General features: G+C 47.2%; 1 protein-coding gene across 17 annotated transcripts in view; it reads right to left on the reverse strand.

Annotated features, from left to right (window-relative positions):
* The window catches only part of PTK2 (protein tyrosine kinase 2), a 257,936-nt gene that overhangs the window by 125,774 nt on the left and 106,349 nt on the right, over positions 1-25,813 (reverse strand). For all 17 annotated transcript variants that reach the window (XM_019459751.2, XM_053896569.1, XM_053896572.1 and 14 more), the window contains 3 exons: positions 19,653-19,740; positions 7,834-7,913; positions 5,788-5,850 (listed from right to left, as the gene is read on the reverse strand). In XM_019459751.2, coding sequence (XP_019315296.2) covers positions 5,788-5,850; positions 7,834-7,913; positions 19,653-19,740 — 231 coding nt within the window. The remainder of the gene's footprint in view (positions 1-5,787; positions 5,851-7,833; positions 7,914-19,652; positions 19,741-25,813) is intronic.

Consider the following 25,813-nt stretch of genomic DNA (forward strand, 5'->3'; position numbering starts at 1 on the left):
ATTTTAAATCTAGATGTGGTTAAGTTAACATGGAAGGCTAAAACCTAAGGGTAACTAATAAAAGAACAGAAATGGTTTATAAATTTCCGAATCATTAGAGACGAAAAGTTTGGAATAAGAAAACCAATTAAGAAATAGACATCAAAAGAAAAAGCCACACACTTACATGTACACACACAAATCCCCTCCACAAAAGACAAAGTTAAAAAAAAATAAAGACAACAGAAATAAAGACAACACAAGCCAGTCCAAACGCATCAGTCATACTAATAAACACAAATATATTAAACCCATCAGTTAAAAGAAAGATTTATTAATTAGCAAACTGGATTTGAGAAATCCCGCTCTATGAAGCTTACAAGAGACATGCCTGAAAGTATAAGGATGTGAAAAAGTGGGCAGTAATATATAAGAAAAGGAAATGGAAACCAGGCCAGTGCTAACCTAAAGAAGACCAAACAGACTTTAGGGGGAAAGCCCCCCGGAACAAGAAAGCACGATTAGGCACACCAAGAGCAACTGAACAAGGACACGAGATTCGGGAAGATAAACACTCTGTGTGTTCCAATAAAAAAGCACAAACATAAAGCAAACATGGAGTGAAATCGGCAGAGCTCCCGTCACACAGAGAAACACGCCTTCTCAGTCGCCGACAGGTCGGCAGACAAAATAACAGGAAAGACAGACACTCACAAGCTTGAACAGAAAATGCATTTTTAAAAGCACACTACAACATCTATCTGTGCTGTACACATACAGCAGAAGGTTAACAGTAGAGTCTGGGCGGCGGACAGGCAAGTGCATGCTGCTCGGGCCTTTCAACTTGCTGTGTGTCTGAATTTTTTCCTAGTAAGTGACTGGAAGGAAATGACCTTACACCAGCCTACAAAGACAGTCTCTACAAAAGCCAAAGAAGCTGTTACCACACAGACCCTTAAAAAGAACTCCTTAAAAAAATTATCTGCACATTTGCAAATGTGAAGATCGAAATAAATCCATAAAGGTTTTATAATAAACATCAGGTCTAGGACGCCTGGGTGGCCCAGTTGGTTAAGCGTCCGACTTCGGCTCAGGTCATGATCTCGGGTCCGTGGGTTCAAGCCCCACGTCAGGCTCTGTGCGGGCAACTCAGAGCCTGGAACCTCCTTCAGATTCTGTGTCTCCCTCTCTCTGCCCCTCCCCGGCTCGTGCTCTGTCTCTCTCTCTCAAAAATAAACAAACATTAAGAAAAAATTAAGACAAACCAGAATAAATATCAAGTCTTGAAATTCAAAACCGAAATGAAAATGCTGGCACATTTTACTACACCAAAAAAACAAAGAAAAAAAGGGGCAACTGGGTGGCTCAGTTAGTGGAGTCAATGACTCCTGATTTCAGCTCAGGTCATGACTCCAGGGTCATGGGATCAAGCCCTGTATTGGGCTCCTCGCGGAGCCTGGAGCCTGAGATTCTCTGTCTGCCCCTCTTCCTGGCGCGTGTGCGCTCTCTCTCTCTCTCTCAAAAAAACCCACAAAAAATAAAACACAAAATATGTTTGTGTGATGAAAGCCGTCTGATCGCAGTTGATGGACAAAGACAATTTGGGAAGAACATACACAACAAATACTATAAACACAGTTAATATGACAAAAACCTCTTAAGAAAAAAACATAAATATACTGGAAAAACTGGTAAGAAATACAGCCAATTAAAAAAAAAAGGAATATGAAGTGGCCCACGTATGGGAAGGTGTTCAACACTAATCGGCCTGAAGTACATAAAACAAGCTATTATTTGTTGTCCAACAGGCCAAACGAACATCGCCTCGTGCGCCTCACCCGTCTGGTGGACGGAGGCGCTGATGTGCAGTCACTGAAAACGTGTCTCCAGGCTGCTCGTCTGTTAAACCACGTGCTCCATGCGCTAAGAATATTCGTGAAGACTGAGACCGCGAAGGTGGCTGACACTAACTGCTGGGATCCACACACTTTTACGTTAGGTGACGGGGTGGTTCCGATGTTCTCCGGCTGGAATGTATTACTATCTCTGTACACACGTAAAAACTATTTATTTCCAAAGGCTCAAAGCTAAGTTAACAGATGCACTCTGAAATTCCGTTATATGCTTTCTTCTTACTAAAACTCTGCAGTGACCGTACACAGTATGGTGTTCATGCCGCCTGGCGAGCTCCGGCCGGACCGTGATCACAGCGGGAAGGACGGGCAAACATGAAGTCGGGGCCGGCACAACTCCGCACGAGGACCCCGGAGCACACAGTGAGGACAGTCCGTGTGCAAGCGGGACCTGGGCCCAGATACTCGGCCGCAGAGCATCTCAGCTGGCCCATCGCCCAGAGAGAGGGCGGCCACACAAGTGACACGACTTCGCGGGCCCACCAGAGGGAGGCTGACCACAGCAACGCAGGGAGCAGCACGGTCACACCCCGAACTCCAGCCCCCACATCCGCCCCGCTCTTCCTTACCTACCGTGTCTGCTCTACGTAAACAGCAGACCTGCGTAAGAGCACGCAACATTCCCCTCGTCGTAACGGCTAACTCCGCTTTTCCCCCACACGCTCTAACAAGGCGCGTGATCCCGAAACTGTGCTGCGCCCATTTCTCCCGTAACAGGAGCACAGGCCCCTGCCTGGACAGTAAGTACCCCACAGTCCCCACTTCCCGGGCCCATCCATCGGGGCCCCACCCGGGTCCTCTGCTCCTGTCACCTCAATTTCTGTCATCTTTACAAATAAGCCAACTTTTTCCAACTCCAGTGCGATCTTTGACTTTCATTTCAAACAGACCTTGAACTGAAAACTCCTGTCTGCAAATAAGAGCAGCCACCAGCCCGCCTTGACGGATACCTGCTTCTTCATTTTCCTCCTTCCAACTATCTGTCCTCGCTGCTACAGATGCGTCAATGCCCAGTCCGTGGAGGTTTCACTTGGGCCCGATGTCCTGTGCTCCGTGTCCCTTTTACAGTATGCCTGGCTCCCTTCATCCTGTGACATCACAGTTCCTGCTGTGGCCTTGCAGACACAGGGCGGGTACGGCTCACACCATCTGTTCCCAGTCACTGCAACAAGACGGGCTTCCGTGGTGACCCCAAGGACGTGCACAGGTGGCTTCTGTACCCTGTCACTAACTGACAGGTGATTTATAATCCGGGACCTTCTCAGACTTCATGGCACTATCCACCATGGGCCAGACCTCTTCAGATCGTCATATCTACCTACCCGCTGGCTTTTCACCCCTCTAGCCCTAAGCCCACATTTCTCTTTCCTTTTCATTTAAAAAACCTGCATGTTTCCTGGAGCGCCTGGGTGGCTCAGCTGGTTAAGCATCCAACTTCGGCTCAGGTCACGATCTCGCGGTTCGTGAGTTTGAGCCCTGCGTCGGACACTGTGTCTGAAAAGCTCAGAGCCTGCTTCGGATTCTGTGTCTCCCTCTCTCTGCCCCTCCCCTGCTCACGCTCTGTCTGTTTATCTCAAAAATAAATAAACATTAAAAACATTAAAAAGCATGCAGGTTCCCTCAGAACTAGCTCCTCCACAAACAGAACCTCTTCCTGTGACCAGTATCCCTGGTGGCCCAGGACAGAAACCAGGAGAGCCCTGGGATCCCTCCTTAGGCTGCTTACCCAAGTCGACCAGCCAGCCAGGCACACAGACTCCAGCTCTGGCCACCGCCCTCCTGACTGCTGGGGCCGCTACGCCCACGACACAGCCTCGCTCCTTCTCAAGTGGACAGGGGGGATGCGAGGTGTCTTGGTTCTTTGCTTCTATTTTGAATTTTCATTAATAAAATGCCAATCCCGCAAATACAGAGCTCTGAATCACAAACCTCCTCGAACCACTGTCCCGCCTAACAGGGCTCAGCAGCCGGCCGCCGATGTCAAGGACCAAGCCCTTGTGAAGAAGGACCCGCCCCCTCACAGTGAACTGAGGGTTTTCTAGCTGCTGTCTGATTGTTCCTGTTTCTGCGCCTTCACAAAGGCTCATCGCACCTGCCCACATTCCTTCTCCGAGACGGGGTGACCACACCTGCTGTGACACCACGTCAGACATCAAGTACCAGGCCCCCCACGCGTCCTCCAAGTACTGCTAGTTCGGCTTCTAGCACACTACTCCACGATCCTGCTTACTTGTCGGAGCCCAGCCTCTAGCCGCGAGCCTCCTGAGGGCAGACAGTTTGCATGATTCATCTCTGAGTCTCCAGCACTCGGCGGCCAATGGCTCGGCAGGTGCCTGGTGACGTCTGTTAAGTGAACTAACGAGTAAAAGCTAAACGGACAAAGGAACAACCAACCAAATAATCAAATAACCAAATAGGTAAAACTATTCCTGCTTTTCCTGAACCTCCACTCGAATTGAGGACAAGCCCAGTATCGTCTAAGACAAGATCCTCAGTGATTCCTCCGATTCTGGTCACCTGTATTTTAAGCACCAAGAGTCTGGAAGGCTGAAGAATGTGGCAATTGTAAACAAAAATCGAAACCATAGTGAATGTTAGTTGCTCTCCTTTTAGGTTATTAATGGCATCACGGCTTCTACGCCGTCTACTAAACGTCAGGAAAAATTCTACCTAAAATAATTCTGCCTGCTAAGACATCCTAGCTGATCTCAACTCTTTCACTCATCTCCAACCAACTGCTATTCACCCTACCCTGTCCGTTAAGGGGCACAACATATGTATAGATGGTGCTCAGATAAACACAGGCAGAGCACTTGGGAAGTGTCCTCTGTGCTGCACGCGGTCACGGACCCCAGGCGGACACACCGCATTCAGAAAGCAGGCCGTGAACTGGCCCTCAGAGCCTCAAACAGGACAGACGGCCCAGGTGGTACTCATTCAGCCCTCACAGCCTGGCAGAAAGGAGGCTCATGTTAATTATAAAAAATAACCATCGCATCTACTACAACCAGTTATTACCTCAAATGGTTGTACCTGCTCTGTAACTAAGTTCCAAAAATGTTTATTTTCTACTTTTATATGTAAATGACCCCACCTCCCCTGCAAAATCTTGCTGTCAAAATGGCAGGGGTCCTCCCCTGTGTGGCAGGGGTCGGGCTCCAAGAGAGTCCAAGCAACGTGCGGAGTCAGTTCAAGTTGCTATCACAGCAGGGTAGTGACGGACAACCTTTTACTTTATTTTGCCACGTCTCCCAAATACCACAAGGAGTTAGTTCAGTAATAACAGAGCCAGAAAAAGTTAGTGTTGGCCACACGTGGCACCACTGCTAATCAAGCTAACAGCGGCCTTTACCGGGACATAATAAACATCAACTCTCTTTTGCCGCACTAATTATCAAAAAGATGAAGAACAGAATTCCAGCCTCCCCAGACACAGGCTCCAGCATGGCTCACATGCATTTAATACAAACTAATACAACAGTCTAAGACATAAGTTAACTCCATTATCAGAAAATTTTCCAGTTATTCTAAATACTCTGATACATGAGCAAAAAGGAACTCACACATCTCACTGTTTTGGAAAAATCCCTTTGTAAATGTATCTGGAGAACATAAATAAAGGCTGAATCGGTAATTCTGAATTCGAAGCGAACTACAAGTGAAACTTCACCCCAGTGTGATTCAATCTACAGAGATACAATGGCCTGACGACATCTGTCAAAAAATTAAACTGTCAGTTCACACAATTGCTGTTATGAAGAATGCTTTCCTTAGAAAAACTTTCCTTCTTCCAGATCTAATGGTTTTAGAAGCAGTAGTATTTCAGGTTCTGAAGTGAACTTGAAGTAAACAGCAAGCCCGGGGTCTGAAGGTGCTAGCAGCACGGGGTACTCACTCTAACACCTCATAGTTGGACTTCTTCTCTAGCGCGTTGCCTCGCATCTCCCAATACGAGCGCCTGAAACGGGGAAGACACACATTTACACACAAATGAGGAATTACTACGAGGAATCTCCATGTTGCTAAACAGTAACCACTTTGTGGCTCAGCCGCAAACGCCCGGATAAACTATGTGATAGAGACCGGATCTGACCTCCAGCATCACTCCCGTGCCCCAGTGAGGCCGAGGTCAGTGAACACAGACTTCGTCCCTATTGGACAATCTGACTTTCTCTTCTGACGTGAAGCAGGTTGGACTCTTGGTAAAGAGGAGACACGAGAGTCCAGGTCCGCTGCCTGCTGTCCTCGTCCCTTCTCCAGAGACTGCACCTACGAGCAAGACAGCTAAGGGACAGCGGACTCCTGCTGCGGCCAGGCGAGCGTCACGCCCGCTGCTGCAGACGCACGTGGGCCACGAAGGCCAACCGCACGGGCAGTAACGGGACAGATACTCTGGCGGGACAGAGGGGCCGGGCTCCTCTTGGGTAAGTGCCGTCCACCACTCTGAATGTTCACAGTCTGAATTCTACCTTCTTACCCCAAACTGCACGTTCAAGCAGTTTCGGGTCTTGCTGGAACCAAGTCCTGTCTCTACAAAACCTGCCCTGAGTTGGGGGGCGGGGGGGTTCCCTCGACACAAAAGCATAAGCCCCGGCTGGAGCTGCTGTGGGAGACGCTTTGGGAGACACGGACACTGCACATCCCCTCAAGTAATTTCATAGAACAAGACTCTGTTTCAAACCTGTCTGTAATAATAGAAATACTGGCTTTGTTTTTTAAATTGGCTTCTCTTTGGCCTATTTAAGATGGAAAGTACTAGATTGAGACGAAAAATTAAAAAGGGCCCCAACTGGGTCACATAATTTGTTCTCTTGCTTTCTGTCCACGGCGGGGGGTGGGGGGCGGGGTTGAAGGAAGGGTGGTTAGTGGAGTGGCTAATTTGTCAAGCTTTTTCTTCAGCATCGTATTTCATAATAAAGCCACTGGTACCGAGCAGGACGCAGAGGAGACGGATAAACGTGCCGTGGGAGGCCAGAGTGGGAGGCCAGAGTGGGAGGGAGGGAGAGAGCTGTGTAGAAGCCGGAGCGGTACCTGGACCGCTCACGTGCAAGCTGACGCCTCCTGAGCCCTGCTGCAGACAACACACGGCACGACCGTGTAGTAAGAAAAGCGTGCCCAAGGACACCTCTAAGTAACACCGGGAAGGGCCGGGAGTGGAGCAGGAGCGTGGACACTAGTGAGGGACGGCCTGTGTCACTCGGATATACAGTTACAGTCGAAGACACATTTTCAGGAGGAGTTGAGAGCCACGCTTAACCATCTTGGGGTCCTCGTAGAAAATGTTATCTAACAGCCTTACGCAATATAAAAAATGGTGATGGGGGGGGAATTATCACTGTTTTGAGGACACGTGATTAAACTGTGGCTAGTTTAACCAACTCATCTTAAACTAGCAGCCCAGAGGAAATTTTAACTGAAAGCATACCTGAAAACCGTAAAATATTCTTTTATTCAAATCTTAAAATGGTAGCACAGGAGATAACGTATGACAAATGGTGACACACGTTCTCAGAAATAAGAAACATATTCTCAGATTTCCGCTTCCCTTAAACCTGCAACACGGTGGCCACTGGCCATATGTGGCTCTTTATGTCTCAATTTACGTGATGTGCACTCGCACACGGCACCACTCAGCACCCACCGGCTAGCGGCTGGCAACTGGGACATCGCACACCTGTCACCACAGGAAATCACTGCGGTGTGCTCTCATACCTGCTCACCCATGTGCAATGGTACGAATCACGCCATTCTAATTACAATGAAACATCTCTTTAAAAGACCCGAAGATTCCTGAAATAAGCACTGACAACCTAATTCAAAATCTCAGATTTTAGTCGGTATTTGATTAATAATCTTTATGAGAAAAATGGAGATAGCTGGATAATTTCCAAAACTAACGAAGATGATGAGCAAAGCCCTCCATGCACAGTTGCCACCTTACCGTATTTCTAGGCAGCCCAGCTTCAAAGCGATGTCCTGGTCCACCCGGTCAGCTATCTCCGACATGTAGTCACTTTTCACCTGCAGTGGGAAGGGATCGGGGAAACAAGGCCGTTTTAAAGAGCACGCCGCAGAGGTACTCGCTCCGTGACTGTCTTTTAGATCTTGTAGATCCGTGATCTGTCTTTTAGAGTGCCTTTTAGGTCCTTTACACCCACTGTGTCAATAATCACGGTAGAGGCTGGATATGAAAATGAGTAATGCCAAAAAGTGGTTAAAGAAATAAAACGGGCTCTTACTAAGAACCCATATACTCCACGAGCACTTCAACTTAAGAAGCAACTCACATCATTTGAACGAAAACCAGAAGGGATCTCCATTTCCCCGCAAACTTGCAGTGGATGTATTTCCTGAACTCAAACTACGGTCCCAGCAGCATTCTTTGGACCCAAATGGCAAGGGCAGAAAATTCACATATTTCTTTTTTTTTTTTTTAACGTTTGTTTATTTTTGACAGATGAGCAGGGGAGGGGCAGAGAGGGAGGGAGACACAGAATCTGAAGAGGCTCCAGGCTCCGAGCTGTCAGCACAGAGCCAGACACGGGGCTCGAACCCACAAGCCGTGAGATCATGACCTGAGCCGAAGTCGGACGCTCAACCGACTGAGCCACCCAGGTCCCCAGAAAATTCACATGTTTCAAAATCCATTTAGCCCCGCAACTGACAGGCCTCCACCTCGCTACCACGTGTAAGTGACTAATCCACAAAGTCTTAACGTGTGGAAAATCTACGACAAGGAGCAGAATCTAAAAACAATTCCACAGGCACCTTCTGCGTAATGATTACGCTCAACTAAAGTAACTGAGGGACTGACGGCAGCTCTGAGAGCACCTGTCAGTGTGAAGACACCTCCCAAGACAAAATATGTAAAATCTCCTCATAGATTAGCATTAAGAGATCGACACCTGCAACCGATTCGGTGATGGGGAGCACTATTCTGAGCCTCGGTTAGTGAGGTGTCACCACGCCCCTAAAAGGAACTGCATTATTCTCATTAGCAGGCCTGTATTACAAAAAACTGCACTCGATTATTATGAACTTGGCCCAGGCAGACTTCTGTGGAAATCCATCTCGTGTCTTATTAGAGAAGTATTTCCAAAAGCCTTGGTTTTGCCTCTTGGCTCAACGCTAAAATATTTACACTTGGCCCTCTACAGAAAAAGTGTGTTGACCTTGGCCCTTGAAACAGATTCCAAAGATCCTGCTCTTCAACTATTACCTCCTAGCCTGTCGGTTCACCCGCTCAAAGGATTTCTACGCCCCGGTTCGTCACTCTGTGTCCTTTGCATTAGAGATTTTGTCATCACGAGTTTCCCTCACAAAGAACCTCAACTTCTCGGTCTGTCATCAACCCTTTATTCCACCTGCCTGGCAAAACCGACACGTAGGAACCAACCACCGCGTCCCTGTCCGTGCCTACTGCTGACCAACAGGAGAAACCACACGACAGCGTACGCTCGGCCTCAGTCCAGGACGGCGAACCTCGCACGGGGAGCGGAGACTGCCCGGGAGCTCGGCAGCGTCTGCCTAGGAAGTGCGTTGACACACGGATTCCCACCTCCTCCAGCCGATTCGCCACAGTCTTTCTTACAGGGAAGAGAAGAGTCTTCGGACGGGAACATCCTCGTCAGCGTACTGAGACTCTAGAACCCGGTGTGAACGGTGCTCACCTACTCACTCCCCTCTCGCAGGGGAGGAGCGACGGCCACTCGCCCAGCAGTGGCCAGCCATCTGGCACTTCTGATCTGAACACCGTTTCCTCTCAAAACCTCTGCCTCATGTTCTGCACTAGCACCTAGAGCGAGCTGGTCAATAATATCTCCTGACGAGTGAGTGGGCAAATGAATCAATTAATAAAGGGCTCAAGGTGGGGTTTGGGTACCTCCGTGTGTAAATACTATTTTCCATGTAAGGAAGCGACAGTAACTTCTATAGTTGGCAGTGGTGGGCGCTGAAGACTGAGTCAGTGGGACTGATCTACTCAGTCCACGAAATGAAGTAAAAAGTTTTAATTCTACAATCACTTTGTTTCTACTTCAATTGTTCCTTTCTCCTACATACCAAAAAAAAAAAAAAAAAAAAACCCACAAAAAAAACCCCAAATTTAAAAACTAAGTTTTTGCATCAGAAGTAGGTTTATCATTGAACAAGAAATAAAGGCACAAGAGATAAATCCAGACATGTGTTTATAGGAGTGAGAGAAATAGCACGGTTGTTCTGACTGAAACTGTTGATCTCGGTTTATGGTCTGGTGTGGACTTCAAAGAAACCACAGCAGAGCATCGATAACATGAGGAGCAAAAGTCATCATAACAAACTTATCTTAAAGCTTAACAATTTCTAAACAGTTTTCACAGGTGGAAAAATACAACACGTGCTTTATTTCATTCATCAAAACCAAATTCACGTTAGTTGCAGAAACGCAAAAAGGGAAAATCCTAATTGAACAATCTCTGTAGAAGATCCCTCTCTGAACATGACTTAAAAGCTCTGAGAGCTGTTTTCCTCGAGACACAGTCTACTGCCCTTGGCTCTCGGAGCTGTGTGCCCCTGGCCTGGGGTGACTGATGTGTCCTGCAGACTGACCCGTGTGAACAGGCCATCGCAACAGACCCTCAGCTCCCCGCAGCCTTACCACAAGCCCTGTGGCCGCCTCCCTCTGTAGGAGCACTGACAGAGAGCCCACTAACGCTCCCTGAGGGTCCCTCCAGACATGGTGTCCTCTGGAACCACCGAGCATGCTCGCATCCTGATTTTACTTCTAGACTCTGGGTTATATACACTCCGTGTTCATTTCTAAGACATTTCCTAACTACCTTTCACCTCCTACTAACTCCCAGCGGAATTCATGGCTTTCATTTGTGATACGGATGTCCTTTACTGAGCATGTAGGTGTGTGTATGAGTACACACTTGCTTCCAGTAAATGCACGGAGCACGCTGGCAGGCCGACTTCTGTGTGATGCCTTACGACACCCTTGTGGTAGCATCATCGTGAGTGGGGCACCACCATCGCCCCGTGCGAAGTCTCGGCACGAGCCTAAGAAGAAAGGTGGTAACAGCAGAGCTCCCTATGATTCGAGGGACACCTACCAGGGCCCAGGTACTGAGCCAGGTGCTCCACACGTTTCTCTTGTTTTGTTTTTTTTTTTAATGTTTATTTAATTTGAGAGAGACAGAGAGAGCACGCGTGCACTCAAGGGAGGGTAGAGAAAGAGGGAGAAAGAGGGAGAGAGATAATCCCAAGCAGGCTCCGCACCGTCAACGCAGAGCCCAACACAGGGCTCGAACCCAGGAACCATAGGATTGTGACCTGAGCTGAAACCAAGAGTCACATGCTTAACCGACAGCCACCCAGGCACCCATCACATGTCACTTACAATCTTTATGGTAACTCTTCAAGGTCAATAGTCCCATTTTACACATAAAGGTCAGAAAACTTAATTTACCCAAGGTCACACAGCAAGTGTTCTAAGAGTGAGGATTCACACACCAGACCTGCCAACCCCTGTAAGTCAGGCTTCAGCGTGTGCACACACCGTCTCTGAGCTCTGTCACGGGGAAGGAGACCAGGGGCAGGTGGGGAACACAGCCCCACCCCGTCAGCCTGTTGCCTGCAGGGGCCTACGTAGCGGCTTCCCGCATACCGCCCGCTTCTGCTGACCACTGTCGTCGTGCTGATCTCAAGTCCAGCACATCCGCAAGAGTCTTCAAAGAAAAGACCCCTGAAAACTGGTGTTTGGCTTTTTAAATTAATCTGTGTACATGACAATGTCAATTTCCTGCTTCAAGAGATAGGGTGCATTTGGACTTCCTTCTGTGGCAGGAACCATATTTATAGCCGTGAGTTTTTTCAAACAACCCAAGTTCTGTACATCGTCCTAGCGAGTGACTGAGCTTGAGGGTCGTTTTGGGGACTCCACGACCAGGGTCTTCCTACCAATGTGGGGTCTGTCAAAGGCCCCACGGTGGACTGAAGGCAAATTTCCAGTGCCCCCGCACTTCCAAAGTCTTTCATACAGAAGGGTGATCAAGAAATGTGGGCTGACCAGTATAAATATGCAGGTTTACCTATGCCCTCAATAACATGAGTGCTTCTTGAATCAATAAAAACATATGGGAGTGGACAAAGGGAGGAATGTACATTACTAAATCTATTAAATAAGTACAGAAAATATACCGTCTAATAAGTCACGTTAGACTTACATTTATTTTGCCTTCTTTCTGGAAAAGGACAGCTGATCATTCTCGAGTTGAAAATGTCAGGTATTAAACTAGAGATCTCCCTCTTGGAGCTGCTATCTCCAGATGTTTAACTTAAAGAAAGCTTTACAGCCAAGAAAATACAGATAGAGAAATCAGTTTGTGATAACACAATTATCTGAAAAAAAGTAGTAAAAACAAAATGGGAGTACAAGGAACAGGCAGGCTGATCAACAGGAAGCCATACACCCTGGAGCCTCACGTGTCTCCACAGCCAAGTCCAGACTCTGTGCCACGGAGTTCAGTTACAGCCCTGCCCTCTGGATCTTCTCTCAGGTTCCTGCTGGGGCTCCTTTTGCCACAGAAGTCACCATTATGTCACAGTGTTTTCAGGACAAAGTGGATGGATATACAGTTGACACAGGAACACGTGTTTGAACCACCCAGATCCACCTACATGTGGATTTTTGGGTAAATACAGTAAGTACTGTAAATATATTTTCCCTTATTTTCTGAATATCACTTTTTGTCTCTAACTTAGCTTACTTTTCTGTAAGAACATCGTATATAATACAAATAGAACGTACAAAATACACGTTAACTGTTCCTATTATCTGTAAAGCTTCATTCTGATCAACACTAGGCTACTAATAGTTAAGTTATGGGGGAGTCAGAAGTTGTACATGCATTTACGACTGTGCAGGGGGTCAGCGCCCCTCACCTCTGCCTCGTTCAAGGGTCAACTGTACTCGTTTTTTTTTTAATGTTTGTTTATTTTTGAGAGAGACAGAGACAGAATGCGAGTGGGTTAGGGGCAGAGAGAGAGGGAGACACAGAATCCGAAGCAGGCTCCAGGCTCTGAGCTGTCGGCACAGAGACCGATGCGGGGCTCGAACTCATGAGCCATGAGATCATGACCTGAGGTGAAGCCAGATGCTCAACTGGCTGAACCACCCAGGCACCCCTGTGCTCGTTTTAATCTTAAGCTATCTTTAAGAGAAAAAAATGACAGCCCCATGTCTGACCGATGCATCTTAAGCACTGAAAATCTCACCAGTGCCAAAAATTTCACCAGTGCCAAACGATTTCTATACAAGTTCTGCATCAATACAGATTTAGTCAATATGACAATTTCTTGACTAAACATGGACATGGTTCTTTCAACTAATAGCCACTACTATCTGCAAAACGGTGCCAATCAAATACACCTTTAACAAATGAAATTTCAGAGTGATAAAGAATAAAAGGTTATATGGCAAAGGACAAATTTGTATCAGGGTAAGACACACTTCCCTTGGTTTATAATGAGACGTTAGCTTTCGCATCAAAACTTACTTTCATAAACTTCTGCTCTACAGTGAATAGGGTTATAACAAGATTCTAGTTTATTTCTAGAGTGTGCTGATTAATAGCTTTCAAACTATTCTAAAATAGGTCAAAAACACTTAAGTGAATCACTTGTAGTATCTCAGGGTGGTAGTCACGTTTAGGACATCTTTAAACAAAACGGCATCTGCAAAATAATCCCCGACTAGTAACCCAACACTCAGCACAGTCCACCGACATGCTTCCTTCATGACACCATGCAAAATAAGGGGTATAGAGAACAGTTGGGCATAGATGGAATTTCAAAATAAGGAGTTAAATTAAATTAAAATACATTATTATAAGTGTTCTCTCTTTCATGGAATTGAAATGGTGGTAGAGAGGAACTGAACATAATACTTTTGTATCTACCTTGATAAAAGAGCCAAAATAATAAAAATACTTATTCTTCTACAATAGAAATAACAACAGGTAACACTCAGAAGTGTTCACTAATCCCCAAGCTAGATCCTACAGATTCCCACATGGGAAATTCAGCAAAATAATAGCTCATAAGAAACACACAAGGAAACGCATCACTGAGTAAGAGTCAGTGTCAGCCACCACTGACAGAACAGATGCAAAGCCCAAGAAGTTCAGATTCAGAAGAGACATTAACTCTACGTGAAATAAAAAAGAAATAAAAGGCAGAAAAATCAGAAAACAGTAAGGGCCATAGTGGATGGCCTGGCAGATTTTCTTATGGGGGAAGGGACACAAAACTTTAATAAAAACTCAGCAAATGCATTACACATCCCAGTGTTTGCGGGGGAGAAGAGCTGGTGTTCTGACAGATTGATCCGAATCACAGATTCCCGGGGGGCAAAGAGCCGAAACGGGAGAAGGAAGTGGCTGCACAGGGAGTGTAGCCTGAGAGGTTCTAACATAGTCCCGCAGGGAGAACGCAGGCGGAGTAACAAAGAAGGGAGAAAAGGCAAGGTCTGAGTGGTTATCAAAAGGCATTTCAAGAACTGATAAAAAGACACGAGCCCACAGGTAGAGGGTGCACATCACAGATCAAGCAGGAAAAAAAAGACTGGAAATCCACACCTAGTCTGTAATAAAACTGCGAAACACAGAAGACAGAGAAAAGGTCTCAAAGCTGCCCAGAGAGAAAGGACAGATCACATTCAAAGAAAGACAGGATGAGAGTCAACCTCTCAACAGCAGTAATAAACATCAAAGCTCTGTGAGAGAGCACTTCCTGCCCTGCCCTGTACCCAGCAACACGTCTGTTCAAGCAAGAAAAAGACTATGAGCCACACAGGAGGTCTGAACGACACTGTTAACAACCTTGAATTCATGGGTTTTCATCACACTCGGTGCTCAACAATCCAAGACGCATTCTCCTCAAGCAAAACCGGAATCTTGACAAAATCTCAGCCTGTGCCGGGTGATGAAACAAGTCAAAACAGAGTCTGAACGACTAGACAACTAGTATCAAATGAACCCCCCAACCACAATTCAGAATTATTTGAGAAATGAACCAAATGGAATACATTTTTAAATCGCCTTATGATCATATATATTTCTACCAAGACAGTGGACCGAATGTTTTGAACAGTCTGCTCACTGAAAACAACTAAAAATGCTGAATAAAACATTTTTTAAACATCTTCTGGAAGGCTTCTATGGCTGGGTGACAAACAAACAAAACCACACCAAAGTCCTGGTCCGGCCGATGCTGGGATGCAGAGAGGGCAGGGAGATGTCAGGTCAGCTGTTACCCTAGGCCGGAACCACACACACACACACACACACACACACACACACACTGTACAGTGTCACAACCAGCAAAGAAAAGCAAGCCAAAGGACAATGGACACCCAGGACCACAGTTACCTGCATGGAGTAGAGCGGCAGGGGTGGGGGGATGTGACAGGGACACAGACCGGGAAACATCAGCTGTGCTCTCTTCTCTTGGGGAGTAGGATCACAGGTACTCATTTTTTTTTTACTAAGCATCATAACTTACAAAGGATACATGTATCAGATGTTACCAAGCTAAACAATTAAAAAGAATCGGGGCACCTGGGGGGGGGCTCAGTCAGTTGAGCATCTTACACTTGATTTCAACTCAGGTCATGATCTTGCGGTTCGTGAGATCGAGCCCCACGTTGGGCTCTGCACTGAGCGTGCAGCCTGCTGGGGATTCTCTCTCCCCTTCTCTCTGTCCCTCCCCTGCTCGCACTCTCTCTCAAAATAAATAAACATTTAAAAAAAAAAGAAAGAATCAGGGCGCCTGGATGGCTCAGTTGGTTGAGCATCCAACTTCAGTGATCAAGTCATGATCTCACAGCTCATGAGTTCAAGCCCTGTGACAGGCTCTGTGCTGACATCTCGGAGCCTGGAGCCTGCTTTCAATTCTCTGTCTCCCTCTCTCTTCCCCTCCCTCGCTCTCTCTCTCTCTCTCTCTCTCTCTCTCTCAAAAACAAACAAACATTTTTAAAAATTAAAAAAAAAAAGAATCAATGTTATCAAACTCTGAACCCCTTAAATGGGTCCTTAAAATGGACTCATTTAGCTTGGAACTCAGTGAAAATATAAGTATGCACATATGTATACATCTTATTTATTTGAATCAAGTATTAAAGATTTTAGAAATTACAGAATGGGTGTCATTTGGCTCTGAGGCCTGTATAAGATAATTTATCTCAGAACTCAGTGACAATTTCCACACTCAAGTTCTTACAAAATATTTCAATTCCATTCTCAGTTGAATAGACCTTGGCTATAAATAGCTGAAGGGCCAAAACTGTATTCACTGTGTGTGTGCAGGCGCGTGCACGATTAAGCAGGAGAACGTTCTGAATTCCTAACTGATTTTGCAACAGCGGAACGAAGGCTGCTCCCAAGGTGGGTGCTGCCCGCGCAGGAGAACACGCGGATTACCTGGAACAGCCCCGGAATGTCCACACCCGCAACAGGACAGATGCTGCACTCGAAGTGACCACAGGAAGTCAAATGAATAGACAAGTACTTACTGAAGCAGCAGGGCAAAAATCATACTATTTCCAAAACAAATGGAAGTACAAATGCATCCATTTTTTCCCATAAGTGGATAACATTACATGTTTTACGTATTTACACACAGCCTGCGCTACGCGCCAGCATTTGACAGGCGAGCCTCCCCCTCCGTGAGCAGAGCTGTGCTTCCCTCCTCAGGGTGGATGCGAACATTGGAAACCCGGAGGAGTGTATTAACCAAGCTTTTCCCGACAGACCTCTGCCACGGTTCCACTTTCCGTCTTGTTACTGCCACGCTCCAAGGAGCGTCCTGTACCTACACGTGTGTGAATCTCACCTCTTTAGAATAAGCCCCTGGAAGGAGAATTATTGGTTTGAATATCAAATTGCCAGTATTCGACTGTTTTTACTTATAAAGCTGCCAGCGGTGCCACATCCCAACCGGAAGGACAGGGCCATGCTCGTGGCCCCTCCCGTACCTGCCGATCAGGAGCTGTGACAACTAACAGCATTCTCCTCCGCCCCTCTGTCCTCCTCCCCTGTAGTCTGAGTGCCACCTTTACCTCCCTCTGTTTCCTGTCACTTAGGCCTGAAGACACCGGCTTGGATGAGCCATCGACACGGGGAAGGGGTGGGATTACAGCTACACTTGTATTTCTTTTAAAATATAGGTACTTGGGAGAATATTACAAAATTATATGCGAAATGAAAGTAATTATTAGGGGAGAGATACTTTAAGTGATGCTTTAGCATATTTTCGGGACTGTCTAAAACTGTATAACTAAGTGCAGAAGGTTAAAAAGAGGGCAGGCTGAAGAAGAGAAAGTGTAGGAACAGGAGGAAGCAGAGCAGGGGTGAAGGGGCCGGGAGCTCATGTGGAGAGCACACAGGAAGGCAAGAGACACGCGCCATCCCGGAACGTGCAGCCCCACTCGCGTCGGGACAGGTAAATGGTAAATGCCAAGTGCTCAGAGGTCTGGCGCCGCCTGTGGACTGCCATTCAAACCATGACTGGGCACTTGTGTGGCAGACAATCCTACCTCACCTCATCGGTATTTGAGCGGGTGAGACAGGTAAGCACGCGGAGACTCACGGAGCCGTTAAACGCACAGTGGGCCACTACCGTGTGCACGCTCACTACCTCCTGGGTTTTTTCATAAAGGCCGTTCAACCGAACAACGCAGGCCGCTGCGAGACACGTCCTATGAGTAAGAGAAAACTGGGGCCACACCAGCATGTGAAGTGCTTTTAATCAGAGATACAGGCGAGGCCTCCTACGGGGAACAACTGGGACACCTAGCAATAGTGTGGAAGGAACAAGAACGCCACCAACTGCGAGGTCGGCCTGTAGCGGCCGTGAGCTAATGAGGCCTGTTTGATGAATTCCAGAAATCCATGTCCCTGAAGTAGTCACAGATTTCCTCAGGGGGTGGGTTTTTTCAAGGAAATTATGCCAACAGTGATAAATATCATCTACAAGAGAGAAACACACGATGCAAACCTATCAGCTAACTAAGCTCTCCTGTCACCTCCTTCACTTCGACTCAAAGCTCACCAGATTGCTAAGGGTGAGCTGTGGAAACACAGACGAGGAGCGGTTTGTGATCTAGAAATCATTTTTGCAGTACAAACGGGCCTCCAGCAACCTCAGGTGGAATCTAAAGAGGGCTTCGCTCTTTCCTCTTCGCCAAACGCAAACTCGCTCTTCCCGTGCATCTCCGTATCGTGGTAAACCTTCCCAGGCTCCCGTCAAGTCTGGTACCCCACATTTCCACTGGCATTTCACTGGCCATTTCCAATGGCACTTCCACCCCACAGACAGGAAAACAGACCCAATACCGAGAAACAGCGACCTCAGCCTCCTGTTCTCACAGCCTAGATCTGAGAAGGCGGGACACCCAGTTTTCTCACATTGGGAAGTACATCACCCTACCGTCCTACCACCTTACTTCTGAATGTAACTGAACCTTGCCTCTTTCCTGACACCAGGCACCTGGACGGACACAATCAACCTCTTTCTTCTTTACTTTCATGCTCCATTTGGATCATCCTCCCGGTCCTATCAAATCCATCCACTAAAGTTGCCTACACTCACAGTTAGACCTTTCTCTCCCCCATTTCTTGCCTAAATGGCTGAAGAGCCTCCTAACTTGCCTGCAGCCTTAAGACCCATCCAATGCACGACGGACGCTGCCATCACATCAGTGTGATCCTATTTAACAACGAAAATTCTCGTCAAGCCACTCACTACTTAAATTCTTTAAATAGCTCCCTTTATTCTGCAGGAGGAAACCTAGAACCTTCCCTTTTTATGATGTGGGCTGTATCTCCCTCACCCACTTCTCAGAACTTCTGAGCTCGGCTTTAAATGCACCAGGTTTCCTAAAGTACAGCTCTTCCTCATCTACAAAGCTGGGGACTCAGTGACACTTTCCAGACCCCCTGGACTCCACCCACTGGGTTAGCAGACCCTCCTGTGTACGGCCACGTGGCCCGTGACCACCAACAGTACAGGACTGAACGCAAAGTACCGTGTACAGGAGATCCTCACCCACTGCACCTTCAATCGAATTTAATGTGCAATTCACTTATTTCATCTGTGTTCTTGACCCACAGCAGACATTTAATACATATTTTTATTAAAACAAAACATTACCAAGTGCATTTACCTGCAAAATGGTGTGCAAATGTTGGGATATTATTCAGACCTTTTTTCCCCCCATGCTCATCACTAAAACTAACAAGTATTTGGTCATAAAATTGTGTTGGTTCATTTATGCCACAGGTATTTATTGCCTAATATTTTAAGGGGTAAAAAGCAAGTTACTCAATGTAAAAAAAGTCCATTCTGGCTTTACTGTGCAAATTGTTCTTGAGATTGTGTCAATGTAGCTGGCTCTGACAATAAATTCTACACCCGACAAATCTGTTGATATTCAGGAATGACCATTATACTTGAATCAAAGACAAGCCAGTGGTTGAGTCACTTAGGACTTACAGTCTCCACATAAAAGTAGTCTCTTTTAAGACTTGCCTAAGCATACAAGAATTCACAAAGTGTCAAAAATTCAAAATTTCCCACTGGTTAAAAGACTCTCACTGCCATACTGTGCCAAATTTATTATTTTCCCAAACATTAGATTTAATCTAATTCTAAGATAAAACCATGTAGTACGTAGGATTCAAAGAAACAAAGAAAAAGGTGTATTAAAGTACCCTCCTATACCTGTTGATAGAAGAAATTCAGAGTTGGCTTGTCTTCAGTAAACTGGTTTAGAAATCCTTTTGGCAAATAACGAATTCTCAATTCATATCTAAAAAATAATTCAGAAAATAGAACAATTAGAAAGAAGTAATTTTCTCAACTCATAGTCTGTAATTACAGTATTATTGTGAGTATGACATAACCAATTACTCGAAGTATTATTTTTAAAATAAGGTAAAAAACAATCACAGTTTTTAAGCATACGGTTTTAAACCTTTCAGCACAAGAACATGCACGTCTGTGTCTGAAGCTCAGTGATCCTGCAAGGAGACAGGACAGGAAAGACATCCAGAAGGCACAGGGCCAGCAGTCACTGTCCCCCACTGGGCTGGGCGGCACCCCCTCACACCTCCTCTCGACGGCTGCCCTGGTGTGCACGGACTCACACAGAACGCATTCTTCTATGCCTGGTTTTTTCTCACTCGCGGCAAATGCTTGTGATGTGGAGCCTAGCTAGCAGCTGAGGGCCGGTCACTGCTGCCCTGTGTGACAGCCCATATCACCGCAAAAGGCCATCAGAGTTATTCCTACTTTGTGGCCATGATGAGGAAACTGCTATAAACACTCTTTTTTTTCCTCCTCTAAACATAAAATGATGGGGCACCTGGGTGGCTCAGTCGGTTAAGCGTCCGACTTCAACTCAGGTCATGATCTTGCAGTCCATGAGTTCAAGCCCCACGTTGGGCTCTGTGCTGACAGCTCAGAGCCTGGAGCCTGCTTCAGATTCTGTGTCTCCCTCTCTCTCTGCCCCTCCCCCATTCATGCTCTGTCTCTCTCTCTCTCTCTCAATAATAAATAAACATTAAAAAAAATTAAACATAAAATGATTTAGTCGCTCAGGAAGCCAAGCTTCAAGAATGGTCGAAACAAACGAACTTCACCAGAATGCTCTCTCACTCGTGTCTTCTGGTGAACATACAGAAACACCTCTGCTGGGAAAGGGGGGGGGGGGGACCAGGAGCAGAGTCCCTCGATCACAACACACACACATCTGTGTCCACAGATGCCGCCCGTCAGGGAGCTGAAGAAGCCACACCGTCCTACCAGCAGCATGGGCACTCTGTTTCCCCACACCCTCACCTCTGCCTGGTACCTGCATTTTAGTCCGGGACACTTTCTGCGGGAGGGAGGTACAGTGTGGACCGGACTGGCACATCCCGATGGATGATGAGATGGGGCACACCCTCATCCGATGACGGGCCATTCTGGAGACCTTTTGTGAAACGTCTGTTTTGTCTAAAGGGTTGTGGGCCTCCCCTCCCTGACCCCCAGCTGACCTGTGGGCATTCTTCAGGTATTCAGAGTGGGAGACCACTGTTAGACCGCCCAGTATGTTCTGCCACTCCACAGCTGCCTTTCACTCTCCTGACGGTTATCTTTTAAAAATTACCTTTTTAATATTTATTTATTTATTTTGAGAAAGCATGCACGTAGGGGACAGGCAAAGAGAGAGGGGGAGGGAGTGAGGGAGGGAGAGGGGGAGAGAGAGACAGAGAGACAGAGAGAGAGAGAGACAGAGAGAGAGAGAGAGAGAGAGAGAGAGAGAGAGAGAGAGAGAGAAATCCCAAGCAGGATCTGTGCCATCAGTGCAGAGCCCAACGTGGGTGGGGCCTGATCTCAGGAACCGTGAGATCATGACCTGAGCCAAAATCAAGAGTCAACGCTTAACCGACTGAGCCACCCAGGCACACCTAAAAATTATTTTTAAAATGTTTTCATTTTAATGCTATCTTTTGAGGAACAAAGTTCATAATTTTTATGCAGCCCTATTTATTCTTTTCCTTTTTAGTAAATTCTTTAAGTGTTTTGTTTTGTTTATAAGATATTTGCCTACCCAAAGGTTATAGAAAGATCTGGGGCTTTTTCCCTAAAGTTTTAGTAATCGATCTTTAAAAAATGTAACAGGCTCACAAGGAAAACACACAAAGTAATAAATACGATGATTTTGGTTCAGTTAAGGGTGGAAAAAATGCATGATACACATACACAAGTTCTGCTAAAAGTTTTAAGTGTCCATCTTATTAAAATACACAATCGCCAAACGATCAGGTTCACGTTGACTTCTACTCTCGGAAAGAGGTCAATCATTTACTACAGATATTCTACAAGGGGCAACTGTTTGTGGAAACGCAACAGATTCCATTTATTTTTAACTCAGGACTTAGCAGGTGCTTTACATGCGCTATTTCTCTTAATGCACACGACAGTCGGAGAACAGAAGTGTCATGATCTAGGCAGGTGACGCTCCGTGGGAGGAAGCAACGGGCTCCGACACCGGAGGCTTCTGCTGTTAGTGCCTCCCATTCTAACAGAGAGGAAACGGACCCCAGGTCAAACGCTGGGCAGCCTGGCTGCATATTCATGCTGTTAACGTCCAGCATCCCGATGCTGATGCTGACGATGCCTCAACGGACAAGGGCCACTCAGGATCTGACAGAAATTGCGATAAGCATTTGACCCACAGGCTTCTTTCAGTCAGCACCAGCCCTGAGAGGAGCAGAGAACGTGGGCTCTGCACTGGGGCTGCCTGGGCTGGGCGTCTGGCTCCGTGGCCCACTGCTGACCGCCACGGCCCTCCCACACCTCGGTGTCCTCACCAGCCCTCAGAAAGTTTATATGCAATATATGCTCAAATTCAGACAGCAAATACACAGGTATCTACAAGATGGCAGTAAAAGTGACACAGACAAATAGGCACGGTGAGGGGAATGACACGTGATAAAGTATTATTTTGCAAAGGGTGACCAGCAAAGGACACTCAGATCCAGAGACATCTTAATGAAGATCTGAAGGGAGGAAGGGAGTCATGCAATCACGTGCAGGGACAGGAGTTCTAATACGATGCAAGGGGGTGCACGGAGGCCCTGAGGCTGGAGGATGTGTGGGAAGGCAGACACAGCTGGGCCCGCTGGGCGCAAGCAGTGAGTAGAAGAGCAGGACCGGGAGGTGGCAGATCACAGAGGACCCTGCACGTCGTGCTTGTGGGGCTCGGAGCACTGTGAGCACAGCAGTTGAGTCACAGGACGTCTATTTCTCTGACCAGACAGGCGACAGACAGTGTGTAGGACCGGCCAGGGGACCCGGGGGAAGAAGCAGGAGGCCCGGAGGCGAGTGCAGCACTCTGGCTGAAAAGGAAGGGCCTTCTGTTTTCACCGGTGGGGAAAGAGTTTCAGGGACTCGGGTAACGGGCCGAGGTCCCAGGGCTATGAAGAAGCAGACGGGGATCCCTCTACAGCAGTCCATGCAGGAATGCCCCAAAGCAGAACGAAACTGATAGAAGGCACTCGCGGCTCCGAAACCACAGAGACGCCCACTGCTCTTACTCTGTGGAGGCCAGCAGGCTCATCAGGTTGTCAAGCGGATTCTGACCACTGCTTTACTGCGCCCACCCAGCACACCCGCCCCACGGCCCTGCTGACGACGCACAGCCCAGCACACCTAGCCCAAGGTCCTGACTACGTGCAGCCCAGCACACCTGCCCCACGGCCCTGACTACGCGCAGGCCAGCACACCTGCCCCACGGCCCTGCTGAGACTGCCCGAGGTCCCCTGATGTAATGGCATCCCTTCACTCCGCCTCTGTCCTTAAACCACAGGGCCCAACACCCACAGCCGACTGGCCCACGAGTTCGGACATCCCTACTCCCATCTCTTCTGTGAAACTCACCTCTTTCTCGAACCTTCTGCCACTATTTTAAGAGACTGGCTGCATCCCGAGACACATGTCCATTATTCTGCTATGTGCCACTCCATGGACTTCTGAAGAGCAGCTAAATATAACACGCCCCAAATAAAATCATCTTTTTTCCGCTTCTCCTAAGTAATAATTTCCTATGAAGGCCACTGACACTAACCTCCCCTCAGTCTTACCACCAACAATGAGCACCAAGATACCCACAAGCTAACCAAGTAATGGTGAGGAGGAGTGGGAAGTGTTTGGAGAAAGAATCTGTTAAGCTTGATACTGAGAAAGGTTAGCCTGTCTGTGCGTAGTGACACAAAGTACGATTTCCAGAAACAACACAGATATCGTAAGCTCTTTCTTACAACACACTTCCAATTTAAAAATCCTCAAAGGAGGGGCACGTGGGTGGCTCAGTCGGTTGAGCGTCTGACTTTGGCTCAGGTCATGATCTTGCAATTGACAAGTTTGAGCCCCGCGTCGGGCTCTGTGCTGACAGCTCAGAGCCTGAAGCCTGCTTCGGATTCTGGGTGTCCCTCTCTCCCTCCCCTCTTCCACTTGTGCTCTCTCTCTCTCTCTCAAAAATAAATAAACATTAAAAACAATGCTTAAAAAAATTCTCAAAGGAAGGACAGGAACAGAAATTCATCCTTAGACAAAAATTATAGCAGTAATAGCTGTGAGAAAGAATCATCAACGATATCGAGAATACAGGGTAAAAATACAATGAGAAACAGTATCCCCAGAGTCTCAATCTATCTCCCCAGAAGAGTATTTCTTAATTTCAGAGGAAAAAACAGCAACTTTACAGTGGGGAAACCTGGCCACCACCTTAAACCAAATGATCCCAGTTAAAAGCACCTGTAAAAAGGAGTCACATCCTGACAGGATGCAGTAGGATGGGTACAAAAGCTTAGAATTCTGGCCCAAAACACATAACCTCAATACAACCATGAAGAAAGCCCTAGATGAACCTCAATTGAAGGACACGGTACAAATAACCAGCCAGGATTCTTGAAAAGTGTCAGGGTCAGGAAGGACATAGAGAGACTGAGGAACTGTCCCAGATTAGAGGAGACTCGAGGAGTCAGAACAGCAACGTGGTTCCTGGACCAGAAAAGGGATGTTATGTGGGACAACCGCGAAATTTGGGTGACGTGTGTAGATTCGTTAGTAAGACTCTGTCAATGTTTATTTCCTGGCTTCAATGTCAACTACTGTACTATGTTCACGAAAGTTCCGACATTCAGGGAAGCTAGGTGAAGGCACACAGGCCTTAACTATTCTTGCAACTTTGGATACGTACGGAGAATCAAAGAAATTCCACAGGCGCAGACTGACTGTTCCGTAACCACGGCGATAACCCACCAGAACCTCTCTCCGAGCAGCCTGGCCAGTGTCAGCCGGCAGCCGCAAACCCACTGGAAACTATCTTCCAGCTGCCCGTGTTCGGTGCAGAAGCATCCGGTAGGTGTCTAATTAACAGAGCAGCAAATTGGAAGCGCATCCGTGTTTTAAAGGTGTCACTTCCAAACCTGTCAGAGTGCTCCTGTACTTACTGTCTTTCTGCTTTAAACCCTCCTAAGAACTCTTGCTGAATGCAGGATTACAACGAAAGACTGGCTTCTTAAAAGAAGGCGCATGCAGGGGCGGCGTCATTTCAAGACAACATAGAAAACTACCGAATACAATCTAAAGCTTCCTAAACTATCATTATTCATTTTCATTGGTCTTTGGAAAATGACGCCTCTCCTCTCTCCTGCAGAGTGAGGGGCTGGCGCAGCAGCGAACAGGACAGCGCTAAGCAGGCTGCTAAGCAGGAGGGCAGCAACCTCGGCTCACTAACAATGACGAGAATGTTCCTCCTCACTCACTTGACAAAGCCCCAAATACTTCCTCAAATGCCAAGAGGGCCGTCTCTTAGACTTGGATTCAACATCAGAAGGATTGGGCCGTTCCCCCCCCCCCCCCCGGGTGCCCTGACAGGCTATTTGTATCCGATTAGCCCACTCGGATGCCCAACAGCCACCCTACACAGGTGGCTCCAGATAAGTGAAGTTTAGTTACCAAAATGTGATTAACTAGAATGATCTAGGGACAGAACTTTCAAGCTGAAATCTCTCAAAACTGCAGGACACCGTTTGCCACAGTATATGCTAGTACGACAACCGCCACGGAAGCGTTTTTTTGGCAGACTCCAGATCCTAACAAATATTACCTGCTCCACTGGGACCTCCCGCGACAGGGACCTCCAGGCCTCCTAGGGACAGGGGAGCCAGCTCCTGCTTCCTCCTGGACAGACTGGGCAGGAAGCAAGGCAGGTAGGAACCCGAGTCTTCTAAGGGGCTGACTTTTCGAGCCCTGCCTCAGAACCCGACGGGTCAGCACGAGTCCCGATGGGGCCTTCGGGAGACCGGGGGGAGGAGGGGCAGGACACTCCC

Source organism: Panthera pardus, unplaced genomic scaffold, assembly GCF_024362965.1.
Source record: "Panthera pardus isolate Hobbes unplaced genomic scaffold, ASM2436296v1 HiC_scaffold_7, whole genome shotgun sequence".
NCBI lineage: Eukaryota > Metazoa > Chordata > Mammalia > Carnivora > Felidae > Panthera > Panthera pardus.